General features: G+C 38.2%; 1 protein-coding gene across 9 annotated transcripts in view; it reads right to left on the minus strand.

Annotated features, from left to right (window-relative positions):
- HERC1 (HECT and RLD domain containing E3 ubiquitin protein ligase family member 1) overlaps positions 1 to 18,252 on the minus strand; it is a 187,733-nt gene that overhangs the window by 43,863 nt on the left and 125,618 nt on the right. For 8 of the 9 annotated variants that reach the window (XM_037054088.1, XM_037054086.1, XM_037054083.1 and 5 more), the window contains 6 exons: positions 16,700 to 17,220; positions 14,190 to 14,965; positions 12,738 to 12,936; positions 10,220 to 10,380; positions 1,395 to 1,511; positions 958 to 1,189 (listed from right to left, as the gene is read on the minus strand). In XM_037054088.1, coding sequence (XP_036909983.1) covers positions 958 to 1,189; positions 1,395 to 1,511; positions 10,220 to 10,380; positions 12,738 to 12,936; positions 14,190 to 14,965; positions 16,700 to 17,220 — 2,006 coding nt within the window. The remainder of the gene's footprint in view (positions 1 to 957; positions 1,190 to 1,394; positions 1,512 to 10,219; positions 10,381 to 12,737; positions 12,937 to 14,189; positions 14,966 to 16,699; positions 17,221 to 18,252) is intronic. The other variant, XM_037054085.1, reaches the window with a different exon arrangement.

The following is an 18,252-nucleotide window of genomic DNA, read 5'->3' on the forward strand; positions in this document are numbered from 1 at the left end:
AGAAAGCACAGATACATGCTTGCTTGTGGTGGTACTATTTCTTCCAAATATTACTGAGAATAGAATAAAATAAAACTTTGAAACATCTTTTGTGCTTGGTAAAGCTCCTAAATTTTAAATGTGTCATACTGCCATGAACAATAATTTCATATGATTTTGAAATATGCCAACAATGAAATAATGCTTTGTTAGTATGTTCAAGTTCAAATGAGATCAATGGTCTTAACTAAATCCTAAATAATTAAACTCTTAAAATTTAAAGTGCCTGAATCCTTGCATAGGGTAAAGAAATTTCAAAATAAGTTATGGAAATATTCACTAAACTTGTCAGAAAAAGTCTGTATATTACAAAAGATGCAAGCCATGCAACCATCTGATTTCATGGACTAAAATGAAAAGTAAAGATTTAGTCTTAAGAAGTGCCAAAAGGGCAAGATTTTAGGAAGAAAAGTAGAGTATTTAATTATAGCTTATTTTAGCCTTGGCATTATCACAGTTTTAAAAAAGATATATTGTACAGATATTAAAAGCTAAAGAAGAAATAAAAATATAAATCCTTAAAAAGACAGAAAAGACCTAAGTCCAATTCTACCAAATGCATTCATTAAATCAACTTCTAACATTACAAGGAATGTTCTATTTCACATCACCTATATAAAATAATTTTACCAACTTGTTTGTTTTGGAAAAAAACTTGTTTTAAATTTCAGTTTCCTCTTTTAAGATCAATTTTATATAATTTTTTTCCTTCTTTCCCTGAAAACATCCATTCAAGGCAAAACTTATGTCATCCTTACCCTTCACAGAAACAAACCTGAAACTAAATGTCCACATTTTCATATATCTCTGTATCAACTTTCTACATCATTAGAAGCATCTATAAAGGGAAATAAATGGGGCTCTTGGGGGCACCACCTGTAACACACTGAACAGAAATATGAAAGATGAGAATTGTACCTTTCACTAAAGCCTTCCTCCAATTCGGCAGCATCAGCGGATGGTATGTCTCCTGGTGACTGCAAATAGCAGGGATCATTTGATTTCCCACCACTGCCCAGAACTGCTGCTCCATGCCTTGAGTCTGCTGTGCTGCCTGTCTGAGGCTCCTCCTCATCCTCATGCCCAGGGTGCTCTATCATCCACATGGCAAGGACAGTGATGTTCTGGGCATCAGCCTCTCCTCGAGCACCTGAACAGGGGAAAAACAAGTCTGATACTGACTTTGGGCAAAATAATTAGTTATTATGCTATCAGCTTAAGAGTGTCTACTACGATGTCACCATAACTAAATCTGGTGTTAAAAATCTTACCAAGTTTTATCGCTTCTTAAAAATCACTGTCATTAATAAGATCAGGTTTCTCATATCTGCATATACTGATATATAAAAACCTACCTGTGGCTTCCATGGCTTTAGCAATCTGTCGGAGAGAAAACCCCATTTCCAGCAAGGGTACTGCAATGGCTGGAGGAGGAGGAGAAGTTGAAAGTCTACTGCTTGGGTCTGACAAGGCTGAGACAAAAGAAAGAGAAGTAAAGGCCTAAATATCATTACATACCATAGTAGAAAGTGCTCTCATAACCACAAGTTTCTTAATACTGTCCAAATTTAATGAAACTTTACTATAACAAGAATCGACTAAATGTGTAACTATGATTAAACTTGTTATAAATTAAGGTTTTTCATAAAAATAAGCCTGTTAATGCAAAACTGCTGAAAAATTCAAACATTTTGAAATAGTTACTTACTTACAAAAATTTCAAACTTAACAGACATTTGCAAGAATACAAAAAGAATTCTTTTAACCCTGAACCATTTTAGAGTAAGTAGCAGATAATCTCCCCTGAATTCACTAATACAAAACTCCTAAAATAAGAACATTTCTCCTGCATAACCACAATACAACCATCAAAGTCAGGAACTTAAGAATTTATCATGTAATCCAGATCTCATTCTGTTTCACCAAAAATTTATGTAATTTTTTAAAAATTTTTCATTTTTTTACATTACCTTTTAGTCCTTTTATATCCACTCCTCCAAGCAATCACCACACTGTTGTCCTTGTCCGTGAGTCTTTTTTTCTTTTTTTTGTTCAATCCCTCCACCCCTTTAACCTACCTGTCATCTGCTCTCCAACTATCAATCTATCTCTGTTTTGCTTGTTAGTTGTTTGTTCATTAGATTCCATGAGAGAAATCATACGGTGTTTGTCTTTCTCCTATTGGCTTATTTCACTTAGCAAAACATTCTCCAGGTCCATCCATATTGTAGCAAAGGGCAAAATTTTCTTTGTTTTTTTATAACTGAGTAGCATCCCATTGTGTAAATGTCCTCTAGTTGTTTTAACCACTCATCTACCGAGGGACACTTGGGCTGCTTCTATATCTCAACGATTATAAAAAATGCTGCAATGAACATAGGGATGTTTATGTTCTTTCAAATTAATGTTTTGAGTTTCTTCAAATATATTCCAAGAAGTAGGATCACTGGGTCAAAAGGCAGACCCATTTTTAATTTTTTGAGGTACCTCCATACCACTTTCCACAGCGGCTGTACCGGTCTGCATTCCCACCCAGTCTGGGTTCCCCTTTCTCCACATCTTCATCAACACTTCCTGTTTGCAGGTGCTGTTCTTCACAGAAAAGGATCGAATCCAGGATCACCTTTGCATTTATTTAGTTTTCATGTTTCTATTTAGTGTCCTTCAATCATTTTGATACTTTGAAGGTTACAAGCCAAAAGTATTGGGACTGTCTGTTAATTTGGTTTGTCTGATGTTTCCTCATGATCAGATCCAAGTTGTGCTTTTTGGCTGGAGTGCCGCAGAACTGATACTGCCTTCTTGTCACTGCAATTCTATCAGATGGCACATGACTTCAATTTGTCCCATTACTGGCCATGCTAATTTTGATCATTTGAGTCAAGCTGGTGGTATCTTCAGATTTCTCTACTGTAAAAGTACTTTTTTTGGCCATTGTGATTATTAAGTATTTGTGGTGAGGAACTATGAGAATACATATATCCCATTTTTTAACAGTTTCAGTCACTAGCACTCATTTATGTTCACTAATTGAATTAATCATTATTAAGATGGTTAACAAATAATGGGTTTTTAAATCCATCGCTCCTTTTAGATTCATCAGTTGGTACTCCACTCTAAAGCAAAGCTTTTCCTTTCGCCATCAGTATAGGATTATAGATTCTTACTGTACTCATGGGTTATTATCTATGACTATCATCATAACTTTTTACTTTCATGCCCCAAACCTCCCAGTGATTTGGCCAGTGGAAGCACCTTCAATCTTATTTCTATATCCTTGAAGTATGTGTTTCTCTTGAGTACTTTATCATTTCCTGGCACAAATTATTCCAGGCTCATCTCATACTAAACCATTAGTCATTTCTCCCAGTAGATTTGGGTTCCTTTTTGTAGAGAAATAGTACTTAGAAGGTCTTGGCACTAGGTGTGATTATTGCTACTGAAGTGTCACTGCTCCCAGCACTCAGTGGACAGTGCTGGTGGAGGCCCTCTTCATTCTGCATGGCCGATGCCTGGTGCTTCTGGGCCATGTGGACATTTCCTCACCCCACTTGGATTCCAATATTCCATGCCAACCCACTCCCACATACACAAGGAGCTTTTCCTGCCCCAATCTTGTTCTGACACCCAACTCTGGGCCGCCATGCCACCCACCTCCCAAACCCTACTGGCATGAATGACTACCTAGCTTGGCCCCACTTAATGGCTTCTGAATTAAATTAGGAAGAAGGGAGGGGAGGAGAGAGGGTTGACCATAACTCTAATTATTTCTGTAAAAAATGTCACTTCTGCTACAGTGGTGATAATACTGATATGTCTGTTGGACTTCTGCTTCTAGCCATGATGGAGTAACAAAGACTGGATTTACCCTCACCTTAAACAACTACAGGCAGTATAGGAAAGTGATCCCTGAGAGAAAAGAAATGAGGCAAGGTATACCTGCTTGGAGAGTTCAGGGGTGGTAAATTCAACCTAAACTCAGTGCTCTCTCTAAATTTAAAGACACACTGGGGAATTTGAGGTGGCTAGAATTCATAGCATAGAATACCAGAAAGGAGAGAGCTATATGGAAAAGAAGAGAGCTTCACAGATAGAGAACTCCAGAAATATGCAGAGGGTCCTTCTTTTCTCTCAAGTCTTCACCTGATGCTAATGCAGCAACTATTCAAAGCTACGTAAAGAACCCCCAAGAAGTAACAGGCAGAACAATGCTTGAAGCTAACGTGGGATTGGCAAGAGTTTGTGTTACCCCATGCCAGAATAAAAAAAATTCTGCAATGCATAAGGCACTAGATAGAATACTAAGAAAAGTACTAATTCAGTGGTAGGGAAAAATCAGCCCCAAACTTAAGGATCTCCTGGTCCCACATAAAGCTTAAAAGGAAACCTTGACAGAATCAAATTTTTCCAAGTAACTGTATCCTAGAACAAAGCTAAAGTATGTTTAAAGAAACAGAAAATATTCAGCACTCAACAAGGTAAAATTCACAGTATCTGGTATCCGAAAAAAATTATCAACATGCAAAGCAAGAAAATATAATTCAAAATACAGAAAAAAATCAGTCAACAGAACAAACCCAGATATGACAGAGATAATGAATTAAAATAGAAAATGAATTAAAATGGATATTACAATATATTACAGTTGATACTTATTATTACTGGATTCCCTACCTGCAAATTCATCTACTCATTAAAATTCATTTGCAACTCCAAAATTGACATTCATGGTGTTTTCACAATCATTCATGCTCAGAGTGACAAAATCTCAGTGTCCCAATGCATTTGTTCCCTGCTGAGGTTGAACAAGGTGATGCTCTGCATTTTTTTCAAAGTATATTTTATTGATTATGCTATTACAGTTGTCACAATTTTTTTCTCCTTTACTCCTCTCCTCCCTGCACTGTCCCCCCACCCCTTAGTTCATGTCCATGGGTTGTAGATTAAGTTCTTTGGCTTCCCCATTTCCTATACTATTCTTAACTCCCCCCAGTCTATTTTGTACCTGCCATTTATGCTCTTATTCCCTGTACCTTTTCCCCCATTCCCTCCCCATTGAGAGCCCTCCATGTGATTTCCATGTCTGTGATTCTGTTCCTGTTCTAATTGTTTGCTTAGTTTTTGTTTTTGTATCTTTTTAGGTTCAGATGTTGATAGTGGTGAGTTTGTCATTTTCTCATTTATGGTTTTTCATCTTTTATTTCTTAGGTAAGTCCCTTTAACATTTCATATAGTAAAGGCTTGGTGATAGTGAACTCCTTTAACTTTACCTTATCTAGTAATCACTTCATCTGCCCTTCCATTCTAAATGATAGCTTTGCTGGATAGAGTAGTCTTGGATGTAGGTCCTTGCCTTTCATGACTTCAAATACTTCTTTCCAGCCCCTTCTTGCCTGTAAGGTTTCTTTTGAGAAATCAGCTGATAGCCTTATGGGAATTCTTTTGTAGGTAACTGTCTTCTTTCTTCTCACTGCTTTTAAGATCTTCTCCTTATCTTTGATCTTGGGTAACTTAATTATGATGTGTCTTGGTGTTTTCCTCCTCTGGTCCAATTGTTTCCTGGAAGTCCATTTCCATCACCAAACTGGGGAAGTTTTCCTTCATTTGTTCAAATAAGTTTTCAATATCTTGCTCTTCCTCTTCTCCTTCTGGTACCTCCATGATTCAGATGCTGGAATGCTTAAAGTTGTCCCATAGGTTCCTAAGCCTCTCCTCATTTTTTTACCTTCTTCTTTCTTCATTCTAGTCCAGTTGGATGCTTGTTTCTTCCTTCTGGCCCAAGTTGTTGATTTGAGTCCCAGTTTCCTTACCTTCACTGTTGGTTCCCTACCTATTTTCCTTTATTTCACTTTGTATAGCCTACATTTCTTCCTTCATTTTGCAACTGACCTCAATCAATTCTGTGAGCATCCTGATTACCGATATTTTGAACTCTGCATCAGTTATCTCCTTGTTGTGTAGTTCTTTTTCTGGAGTTTTGATCTGTTCTTCATTTGGGCCATATTTCTTTGTCTTGGAGCACCTGCTATATGGTAAGGGACAGAGCCTTAGGTATTCACCAGGGCGGGGCAATCCTCTTTGCTACATTGTGGGGAAGCGGTCCAAGAGGGAATAATGTTGCTGGCTTCCCTTTTGTCCTGCTTTCTGCCATTTCCCTTGCTTCCCACAAGTAGATTGTGCCCTTTCTTGTGCTGATTCACAGGTGGGTGGGTTTGTGTATGTTTTAGGACCCTGTAGGCCTCAACAAACTTTCCTATGAGGCTGGGAGTTCTTCCCACTGCCACACCCCTCACAGATTTTTATAGCCAGAGGTGTTCAGTCTTTAGTTTCCCAAGCTGAAACCCTGGGTTTTGTGGTCTATCTTGCTCCTCCATTGTTCCTCCTGGCTTACATGCGCATGAATGTGGGGTCACCTGCATGGTCCACTGCCTTGTCTTACTGTGTGTCTTCGCTAAGCTGGCTGCCCATCTCTGCCCCTCCTACCAGTCTGGATGAATGTTTCTGTAACTCCTTAGTTGTTGGACATCCATGCAAATGATTTTCTGGCAGTTCTGGTTGTTCTTTGTTTTTAAATTCATTGTTATCCTTCTTTACGTTGTGCAAGGAAGCAAAGTGTTTCTGCCTATGCCTCCATCCTGGCCTGTACATTCTTGTTTAAGAACAAGTGTCTACAAACACTTGTCCTTTTTCACAGTCTCTTTAGTGTCACATTTTTTGCATTTTTGTCCTTTTTGTTGGTTATTTCAGTTTAAATAGTCCCCAAACATAGTGTTGAAAAGCTATCTAGCATTCCTAAGTAAAAGAAGGCTGTAATAGTAGGCAACCTCACATTCAGGTGCAGGGAAGCCAGGAGGAACAAGAAAGACCATGAAACCCAGGGTTTCAGCATGGGAAATTAAAGACTAAAAACCCCTGGCTGTAAAGACCTGTGGGGGTTGCCTTACTGAGAAAACATATGTGTTAGATAAACTTCATTCGGGCATGAATTATGGCATTGCTGGTCATGACTTTGATGCTAATGAATCAACAATATATGTAAAATATAATGCTGAATTCAATAGAAACATATATAAGACAAGGTTATATATTGATTAGTTGACATAATTCGACTAGAAACTCACAGAAACCAAGCCCTGTATTTTACCTTGGAGCAATGATTCATTTTTCACTAATTCAGTGTTCACTGACTTTATAAAACACAACTATTCTAATAATGAGAACTGACTGTACTCCATGTATTTGATAAGGCAGAGGTAATACTGAGCATGTCAAAAAGATACAGAAGATTTAAAGAAAAGACCTACATTGAACTTCTAGAAATGAAACCTGCATCTAAGTGGAAAATACACACCAGACAGGTTTAAAAGCATATCAGACACTGAAGAAGAAAACGTTAATGACCAAAATTACAACTAAATTATAGAACAACCTTTACTCAGAACCATCAGAAATTGAGTTGAATGAAAGTCTGACAACTACAGAATTAAACCACATCCATGCAGACTGAGCCACAGACCCAAAAGGCAGGTGCCATATCTGAGACTCCAACAACCTGGCTAACATTGTTTGCCCCATCCTGGAAATTCCCAGACTCTGCCACATCCAACTTACAGGCTCACCCAAGCTGTTAACAGACACTTTTCCACCTGAATGGCTGATCCTGGCTCATGCTCCACAAGTTCCTAAATCCCTACAAACAAGCCAGAGCTGACCTCAGTGAATCCTCAGCCACTCTACCTCTTCTAAGTAGTCCCAGGCCTGGCACAAGCAGTAGCCAGTCTAGATTCACAGTTTGGCTTCAGCTGAGAATCTCCAAGTCCAGCATACATAACAACCAGCTCAAACTGCTTTATAGCTCAGGCAGGGTGGTCCTAGACAGAACACAGGCAGGGGCTGACCTTGGCCTGCACCACTCAGGAAACCCCAGGGCCTACACATCCAGTAGACAGCTAAAGAGCATGTCAGAGTACCACCAAATTGCCCTTGCACAGCTGATCATCCACGAAAGGTGTTGGTGATCAGTGGTCAAAGCCAATCCTTGCAGCTGACTGGCCTGGGTAAATAAACCCCTCCCATTGACCTGCCAATAGGAACCAAGGCTCAACTGCAAGAGGAAGGTATACTCAGCCCACACAAAGAACACACCTTGATTACCAAGCCTGGGTGATAGGGGAGGCTGTGTCACTGAACCCTACAGGACATCTACTACATTAAGCCACGTTACCAAGACAGGGAATCACAGCAGCTCTACCTAATACATAAAAACTAACACAGGGAGGATGCCAAAATGAGGAGACAAAGAAACATGGCCCAGGTGAAAAAAAAAAAGATGAGAACTCCAGAAAAAGAACTAAACAAAATGGAGTTAAGCAATCTATCAGATGTAGAGCTCAAAACACTGATTATAAGGATGCTCAAGGAACTCAGTGAGGACCTCAACAGCATAAAAAAGATCATCAGAAATGAAGGACTCACTAATTGAAAGAAAACTTACAGGGAAACAACAGTAGAGTGAATGAAGCTGATAATCAAATCAATGATTTGGAACATAAGGAAGCACAACAATCAATCAGAACAACACAAAGAAAAAATAATCCAAAATGATGAGGATAGTGTAAGCAGCCTCTGGGGCTAACTTCAAGAGATCCAGCATTGACATCACAAGGGTGTCAGAAGGAGGAGAGAAAGAGCAAGAAATTGAAAATCTATCTGAAAAAACAATGAAAGAAAACTCTAATTTGGTGGAGGAAACAGATATGCAAGTCTAGGAAGCACAGAGTGCCAAACAAGGTATATGCAAATAGACTCACTCCAAGACACATCATAATTAAAATGCCAAAGGTTAAAGATAAAGACAGAATATTAAAAGCAAGAGAAAAGAAGAAAGTTACCTACAGGGGAGTTCCCATAAGACTGTCCGCTGGTTTCTCAAAAGAAACTGCAGGCTAGAAGGGAATGGCAAGAAATGCTCAAAGTCATGAAAAGTAGGGACCTACAGCCAAGATTGCACTACCCAGCATGGATATCAAGAAATCATTTAGACTCAAAGGGCAGATAAAGAGCTTTCCAGACAAGAGAAAACTAAAGGAGTTCATCAACACCAAGCCCTTATTATATGAAATGTTAAAGGGACTTATTTAAGAAAAAGAAGATCAAAACTATGAGCAATAACATGGCAAAAAAACCTACCTATCAACAACTGACTCTAAAAAACAAACTAAGCAAACAAGAACAGAGACAGAATCATGGACACAGAGAGCATTTTGATAATTGCCAGATGGGAGCAGGGTATGCAGGAAAGGGCAAAGAGGTAAGGAGATTAAGAAGTACAAATAAGTAGTTATAGAAAAGCCATGGGATTGTCAAGTACAGTATAGGAAGTGGAGTAGCCAAAGAACTTATACACAAGAGCCATGGACATAAACAATGGTGTGGGGATTGCCTGAGGGAATGGGAGGTGTTGGGTGGAGGGGGGCAAAATGGAAAAACTGGGACAAATATAATAGCGTAATCAATAAAATGTAATTACAAAATATATGAAGTGCAGCAAAAGCAGTGTTTAGAGAGAAATTCATAGCACTAAAAATGCCTTTACTATTAGAAAGAAGAAAGTTTGGTTGCCAGATGGGAAGGGGTCTGGAGAGATGAGAGAAAAAGGTGATAATGATTAAGAAGTACAGATTGGTCATTATAAAATATTCATTAGGATGTAAAGCACATGATAAGAAATATAGTCAATAATATTTCAATAACTACGTATTGTGCCAGCTGGGTATGAGATACATCAGGGTATCACTTCAGAAGTTATGTAAATGTCCAACCACTATGCTGTACACCTGAAATAATATTCAATGTCAACTAATTTTAAAGTTAAATTAGTTAAATTTTAAAGTTAAAATTACTCTAAAATTAAAGTAATTTTAAAGTCAAAAATATATTTTTTTAAAGAAAAGAAGAAAGGTCTAGTATGACCGATATATTGCATATTATTCTCTTCCAAATAACAATAATTCAATCTACAGATTCAAAATAGAGAAGACAGCTCAGTTTGATGGGCAGACCCCCCTCAATTAAAATCACTGCTTGATCTTCATTGAAGACAAAACATATGCCTACATAATAAAGTCTCACCCATCTGGAATGTCAAGAGGCTTGGGGTCATAGTGCATAACACACGCACCTGTGCGGTTAGCTGGCCTTGCTGACTGGGAATCAGGAGAAGTTAAGCTCTGCCTCCTTCCTACTTCATCAGAAGGAGAGGTCGGTAACGATGATATTGGAGGAGTCTGTGCACGTCGTGTGGGAAGTACAGTGGTAGTGGGGTAACTAGAGAACATTTGCCTTTAAGAAAACAGCATGGTTAGCATAAAAATCTAGTTACAAAACACAAGGCAAAAGTAGGTTTCCAGCTGTTCTTATGAAAAATAATACAATAATTAATAAATAATAATACAAAAATAAACTCTGTGTTTTCAGGTCTCATAGCTATAAACCTACTTTTACCCAAACCTATATATATTCACAGTCTTATAAAATAATATGTGACCTGGAAAACTATATAAGTTAGTTATAATTAATTGGGAGGGAGAAACATTCCATAGTTTAAAAATTAGTATCTCATAAGATGCTTTTACTATCCCAGGAATAATATCTTATCATTTGTTCAGCAAAATAACAATAACATAGCAGCTGGGAGAATACAGTAGAGCAATTAACAAAACAGATTTTTAAAAATCCCTGCCTTCAGGGAACTTTACTATAACACCAAGATAACAGGGGTGTTTTGGTAGGCATAAAGCAGTTACAGAGTAAAACACACATTTCAAGACAGGTAATTTACAGCTATTTCAAATATACATTCACTAGCTAGCCATGAAATTATTCACATGGATTCAAGGCAATAGATTATAGGTAAGTTATGGAAAGAAAACTGTCCAGTTACCCAGCACAACTGAAATATAGCATAAGAATGATATGCCAACTGTGCAGAGAAGGCAAGGTATACAGAAGCAGCTCCTCTCAGCCTAAGAAGGCAGACACTGGCTAAAGAACAAAGTCCAGGAAAATGCTGCTGACCGCTTTTTTGATTTGTCCAACAGAAATAAAAACTTTTTAAGTATCAAGAAAGCACTGTTGACATGGTCAAATAATTGTGGTAAGATTGGATTTGTGTAGGGGATTTTGCTCGTGTAAAATTCAGACAGGTAGAGACAATTATAGGTCTAGTATAGTCCCAGCCAATAACAGGGAAATGAAGACTGAGAGGGAAGGAGGAGTCACAAGGCCTGGTGAACACATCTGGGAGCAAGGGAGCATTATTATAGCACTGAATCCCATGCCTACACTACAGAGCTGAAAGGCAAAAAGGAGTCACAGTGCTGTTGGCGCTCTGTGGATGCCTTAAAAACAGTATCGGAATATTCTATCCATCCTCTCCTATCTTTCCTCTCTTCTTCCTTCCTTAAAAAGAAACACTGTCTGGAACTGTGTTACTTAAGTGAGAGAGCTGAGGCAGAGGGCAGGGCAATGGTAGCTACTAGGATTAGTATTCCTTCTGCCCAAAACCAGAGTAATAATTCTTAATGTGTGGTCACTGCATCAGAATCCCTGGAGAAACTTAATCCAAATATAAACTATGTGCCCCACAAGATCTACTGAGAGAATTGTTGGGCTTTAAAAAGCTTCCCGGGTGGCTCTTGTGAACACCAAAAATTAAGAATCATTGTAATAATAGCCACTCTCTCTTCTACTCTCTAAGATGTCGGTCTACACACTGGGGAATAATAATGACCTGCCAGTTAAGGGAAGGGGGAAAAGACAGAAGAAAAAGGGAGACTATCCATTTCCCTTCCCTTTATTTCATGTAAGTCCTAGATGAGAGAGCTCACAAAATAGCCCCACACTAGAGAGCTTCTCACAAGGGTTTCATTTCATGTACACATTTAGCAAAGTGAAGCAAAATGAAACATAAACGTTATTAAAAATTTACAAATCTACTAAAACAGGTTTGACTGTAGAAACATCACAGACACACTCTTTCATTTGAAAAGTAAACTTGCTTGGCCTTACAGTAAGAATAAAAGAATTATGCTTTAAAGGGAAAATAACCTGAAAAAAGAAAACTCATTTCATGGAGGTGAGCTCTTTCTTAAAACTCTAACAGCTGAAATTCAAGAATTTACTTTTTGATAAAAAACATATTCATGCCCTGGCTGGTGTAGCTCAGTGGATTGAGTGCGGGCCTGGGAACCACAGGATCGCAGTTCGATTCCCAGGCAGGGCACATGCACCAGCAGGGGACTCATGAGAGGCAACCAAATGTTGATATTTCTCTCCCTCTCTCCTTCCCTTCCCCTCTAAAGATAAATAAATAAAATCTTAAAAAAACACATATTCAAAAGCCTAGCCAAAAACCCCCAAAACTTGTAAGGAGATAGAGTACTAGAGTACCTGATTGGCAGATACACGGTTGATTAGCTGTGGGACACCAGTAACTGGCTGTGAGACTTGGGGCAAGCTGTTAAACTTCTAAGAGACATTTCCAACTTCAGTAAATTGGGTTTGACCATATGCCTCTTAGATTCCTTGTAGCTATGGAACGCCTTTGATTTAGCTGGCACATCCTTCAGAAGAGCACAACTGTGTGTTCATAACCACAGGCATCAAATACAGCACACTCTGAAGGCCAACTTCCCTACCTGAGGAGACTCAGTGGCATCACGCCTGGGGACTCGGACGCAGGCACTGTTTCTGTGTCAGTGACTGGAGTGGTGGCAGTTGTGGTGTCCTCTAGTGAGCTGCTCATAAAGGAAGTTGTGCTCGAGGCTGATGGGCTAGTGGTAACTGGGGTCTGTGCCTGCTGAGCGTGGTCACTTTCTTCAGCTTGTTGATCAATCTCTATAAACCAAGGTAAAGGTGAAGAAAGCAGTAAGGATTTGTTTTTTTCAAATGTGACATGGGAATATAAGACTTTTAACCTTTAATCTGGAAAGTTTCTAATTGTATTTCATAATTATCAATTTCTATAAAAGATTCACAGAAAAAATATTCGTGATGTAAAAATATTTTTTACATCACGTTCACTATTGTACTCACAATTGTAGATTCTATAGAAAAAAAATGTAACAAGCCCCTGTAATTATTCATTTCTTTTTGTTAGGAAAGGTTCTCTCAAAAGCAAACAAACAAAAAAAAAAGAGTCTCACTTATGCATATTAAGATTTGACCAGAGATTCTTCAAAGATATCTGATCGTTAAAACTGTATTTCCTTAGCACTTTTATTTTGATGCCTATCTTTAGTCTTTAAACAGGCAAAGATGAAGACACATAAATACTAGAATATGAAATTGCAGACAGAAACTCCGTGCTCTGAAAAGGACAATGCCTTACAAAATAAACTACTCCTAAAGTTAAAAAAGTAAAATTTGCAACTACAAAGATAGCTAATTCTATTAAGGTTTGCTAAATTATGGCCATGTAATTTCATAAACACCACAATCTTAACACTTCTATTTTATGCACCATGTACCTCTCTCTGCCTATTTACTGTCTAAGAAAGAAAGGAGGGGAGTAAAAGGAAAGGAAGGGGAGAAAGAATTAAAACAATGGAAGTTCCATGACAGCAAGCATTTTTGTTTTGTTCATTGTTGATTCCCCAGAACCCCTGGCATATAATAGGCATTCAATAAAAACTTGCTGAATGCATCTCATTTTAATCTTAGAATTCATATTATTTTCAAAGGTGATGATATAAGATAAAACAAGATTGTTTTTATATATAATACAGACTCTATAAAAGTAATACTTTAAAATGTCTGAGAATTCATCAGAATAATATATATTTTGAATCAGATCAATAAATACTTGAGTACTTTTTGTGGCATGAAGTTAATTTCAGTTTCACAAAATATAGTAATAATTATTAAATTATAATGCTTTACAGGTCTAAAATAGAAAATTATAGGTAGATTATTAATATAAAAGAAACAAAAAAAGAACTTTTCACCTTGCACAGGAAAAATGGTGTGAAAACTGCTTTGACCAAAAATTTTTTTATAAATCAGTTACAGAATACATCACTTTTGACCATTCTAATTTCAACAGCACTGAAGCAAAAAAAGAGAAGAAAATAAAAATCAGATTAACATACCTTGCTTAATTTTGCCCCCAAACTGGTCTTCCAAAAGCCCACTGACCACTAATTTGTAGATCATGGCTTGAGCTCGTTCCAGATCAGCTAATCCCAATGCTCTCTTTATGGGTGACCGCATGACTGCTCTCTTCACCATGTGTCGCATCAAGAACTGCAGGGCTGCACGCATTTCCACGTCTTCATGCACAACTGGAGAGCTTGCACAGTCTGAGTTGTGGCCATTTTCAGCCAGAACTTTTGGTATCAGCAACAGCTCGGCATATTTACTACAGCCAAGAAGAGCACCAAGTGATTTCATAGCACCGAGGTAGAGATAGGACAGCTGGACTGCTCTGATTTCTGACTGGGGTATGTCATGGTTTTTGGACACATGTTCATGATTTTTTCTCTTTCCTTCTGTTACTTGGTGTTGAGATTCCACACCTGGCAGGGTTGGATCTAAAGAAAACGAAGCTATTTCATTTTCTGATTTGGAGCTTGTGGTGCCCTGACTTTTGACATCGTCAGATGTTAGGCCTGTTCGCATATCTAAAGCAGACTCACTCTCCGTTTTCTGCTCAACATCTCCTTTCTCCTCAGATTCATGTCGGTGTTTCTTTTCATGCCGCTTGGTGCTCTGTTTGCCCATGTCTTCATGAATGCCAGTTAGATACGTGAGGTCCAGCAGGACAGAAGCCGTCAGGCCTCGGAATCGCGCCACATCAAAAGGCAGTGGTTCACAGGGTTCCAGATTATGCAGTGGAGTATCACTAGGCGACCAAAAAGTTGGGAAGCTTTAATAAAGATCAGAATGACACAGGAAGAAGCAAGTGAGGGATAGACAGGAGGAAGGTACAGAAAATAATGTAGACAAAATAAGATGCATCATGTACACAGTACAGAGAATAATTTCCACAAGCTACAGAAGTCATTACAGACAAGAAAATGAGTCTATTATGAGAAAATGGGAAGATGTGACATTAAATGCAAAAGCAATGAGATGTGCATGTGCTTCCAAATAAAAATATTTACTAAAATATGATGTAAGCCAGGAATCAGCAAAATTTCTGTGAGCCAAACAGTAAATATGGTATGTGCAAAGCAGGCTTATGGTTGTGAGTACATGAAACAAAGCTTATTCTTGTATTATTATTTGTTCTTGTATTATATATTTTTCCATATGAACAACCATAAACCTACTTTTGCCCACCCTGTATTTTAGACCTTGTAGGCCACATAGTCTCTACTGTAACCTTTCAATTCTGCCACCATAGTGTGAAAGCAGCCAATGATACGCCTAAGTAGAATGTGGCTCTTTAACTTCACTTACAAAAACAGGAGGTAGGCCAAATGTTCTCTAACAATTCCTGATGTACATTAGGTTAATACATTTGTTGTATTAACCTAAATCTTGGTTCTAACTTAATCTCCTAATCTTATTGTCCTTTTGTCTCATTTTTCTTATTTGTTTCAACCTAATTTATTTTGCTAATACATATTGTATCCATAATAATAAGGTTTCATAAATCCTTCCTGAAACAAGGCAAAGAATAAAATAAAAGGAAGATATTTTGACGTAACACTGTAAAATTTTCATTGGTTTCTTAGCTTGGTGGAATGGAGGGAGGTAGAGTCCATTTACTTCCAAAATTGTATGTAAACTTATTTATGTGTTTTTCAACTGAGAGGGTCTACAGCTACTGTTATATTCTAAAACAAAACTGCCTCAAAAAGAATCTTTGGGAACCTCTGTTTTAGATATTACCCCATGTCATATCAACACTATAAAGGAATCATTAAGCAGACAGCGAAGTTATATAGTATCACCAATAAATCCCTGCTTTCAAATGATAAAATTATGAATGAGTCCCCTTATTGATGGAGATACTTGACATACTCCTTTTTAAACATACGAAGTTTCTATTGCACACAAATCCTATCTGACTGCAAAACATATCTAAATGCTTTCAAGTACATAACACTTTGTGTCAAATACCATAATTTTTTTATGTATCCAAAATATTGCATACACACTGAGGGGATAGAAATATCTACTTTAAAAAAAACAAGAACACTTAAAATCACAGATAATTCAAAATCTAATTTTAGTCACTCAAATGTTGCTGTCATATATTCAAAGCCTTCCTACACAAAATGTAACAGATCTGCTGGCTGGCTTTTTCTATCCCAGTGAGTAATGGAAATGATCAATAAGGAGGAAGTCAAATGAAAAAATAAAAAGAAGGATCCCAGTTAAACCTAAACTAGTGAGCTTACCATTTCTTCACAAAACGAAACAATTTAAAAAAACTATAAACTTTACAAACTGCTAGTATTCTAAGGAATACAGATTTGGGAAATATTTCTTTATGAAATCACAGTACTCACACCCAACTGTATGACAAAAAGCACTCTGAAAAGTTAATTGGCAGCTCACCTAAAATACATAACTACTCACTGTCCACAGGCAATGGCCCATGTCACCATTAAATACTCGTTTGCTACAAGTATAACTCAACAGATCATACCTGATAGTAATTTCTGCTTCATCCCACTGGACCTTGGCAGACGTGCTGCCCTCTTTGACCACTCCCAGCAGCGTGGCATGGCGCCCAGTTTGCTTGTGAACGCACCGACCTCCAACTCTAAGGCCAGCATCAACTCCTCCTATCACTGCCAGCACAGGCCACACCTCTATGCAAAGGGTCCTCAGCTGCGGCTCTGAGAGGTCAGCAAGGCCATGTCTATTATGTTTACCTTTCTCTTCCTCTTTGCTCTCCTTCTCCTCCCTCATTTCATTTTCCTCTCGGCTTTGAACCGAGCGGCTTTTCTTTAGCTTCTGACCTGACTCTTTAATACATATCTTAATTTTGAGCAGCCTTTCCATCATTTTTTTGTTAATGCAGTAAGTCCAACGGTCTGTTCGGTGAAGGATTCGGATAAGCTGAATAGTGGCCTCTGCCAGCACTGCTGCTACTGGACTACAAATGGGGTCTCCTGGAAGTAAGTCTCGTGGTGTGCCACGCATCTGCATATCACAAATTTTCACCTGTAAAAGAGAGGAGCAAATGTGTAATATTAACAGTTCTCCTAAATTAATAGTCACTATAAATCCTGGTACATGTAATACCGATGGCTTCAATGACGAGTAAGCAGATAAGATAGATATACGTGACAGACTCAATTTAGCCCACTCCCCTCCCCTGAAAAAAACCTTAAGATCTATTCTCCCTCATCCTTGAAACTCCAGAATAATACTGAGTCCTGGAATCCTATTATATTGTTTAAGGGACAAAAAATCATAAATCTAGATAACTGGGATGGTCCCAATTTGGACACACATTTCAAATAAGATATATAGACGTTATAAGAGCAAGACTGGGTTCAAATGATAACTTTGCACAATCTTGGAAAATTATTTAATCTTGTTAAAACTCAGTTTTTTCATCTGAAAAAAATATGTCACTAACAATAGTATCTAGTAGGTTATTTTAATAGTAATAGTAGGTTATTTATTTATTTATTTATTTATTTATAAAAAGATTTTATTTATTTATCTTAGAGGTGAAGGGAAGGAGAGAGAAAGAGAGAGAAATATCAGTGTATGGTTGCCTCTAGTGCATCCCCTGCTGGGAACCGGGAACTGGCCTGCAACCCAAGCATGTGCCCTGACTGGGAATCGAACCACGATCATGTGGTTCGCAGGCCCGCGCTCAATCCGCTGAGCTACACCAGCCAGGGCTAGGTTATTTAAAAATTAAATGGGCCCTGGCTGGTGTAGCTCAGTGGACTGAGTGCAGGCCTGCGAACCACACGATCGCGGTTGGATTTCCCGGTAGACTGAGCACGGGCCTGTGAACCACACCATTGTGGTTCGATTCCCAGGCAGGCACATGCCTGGGTTGCAGGCCAGTTCCCAGCAGGGGACTCACAAGAGGCAACCATACATTGATATTTCTCTCCTTCTCTCCTTCCCTTCCCCTCTAAAGATAAATAAATAAAATCTTGCAGAAATCAAGAAAAAAATCCCATTTGATATAGCAAAAACAAAAATAAAATATCTGGGAATAAATCTAACCAA

This window comes from Sturnira hondurensis, unplaced genomic scaffold (assembly GCF_014824575.4).
Source record: "Sturnira hondurensis isolate 20B ecotype Veracruz unplaced genomic scaffold, ASM1482457v3 Scaffold0008196, whole genome shotgun sequence".
NCBI lineage: Eukaryota > Metazoa > Chordata > Mammalia > Chiroptera > Phyllostomidae > Sturnira > Sturnira hondurensis.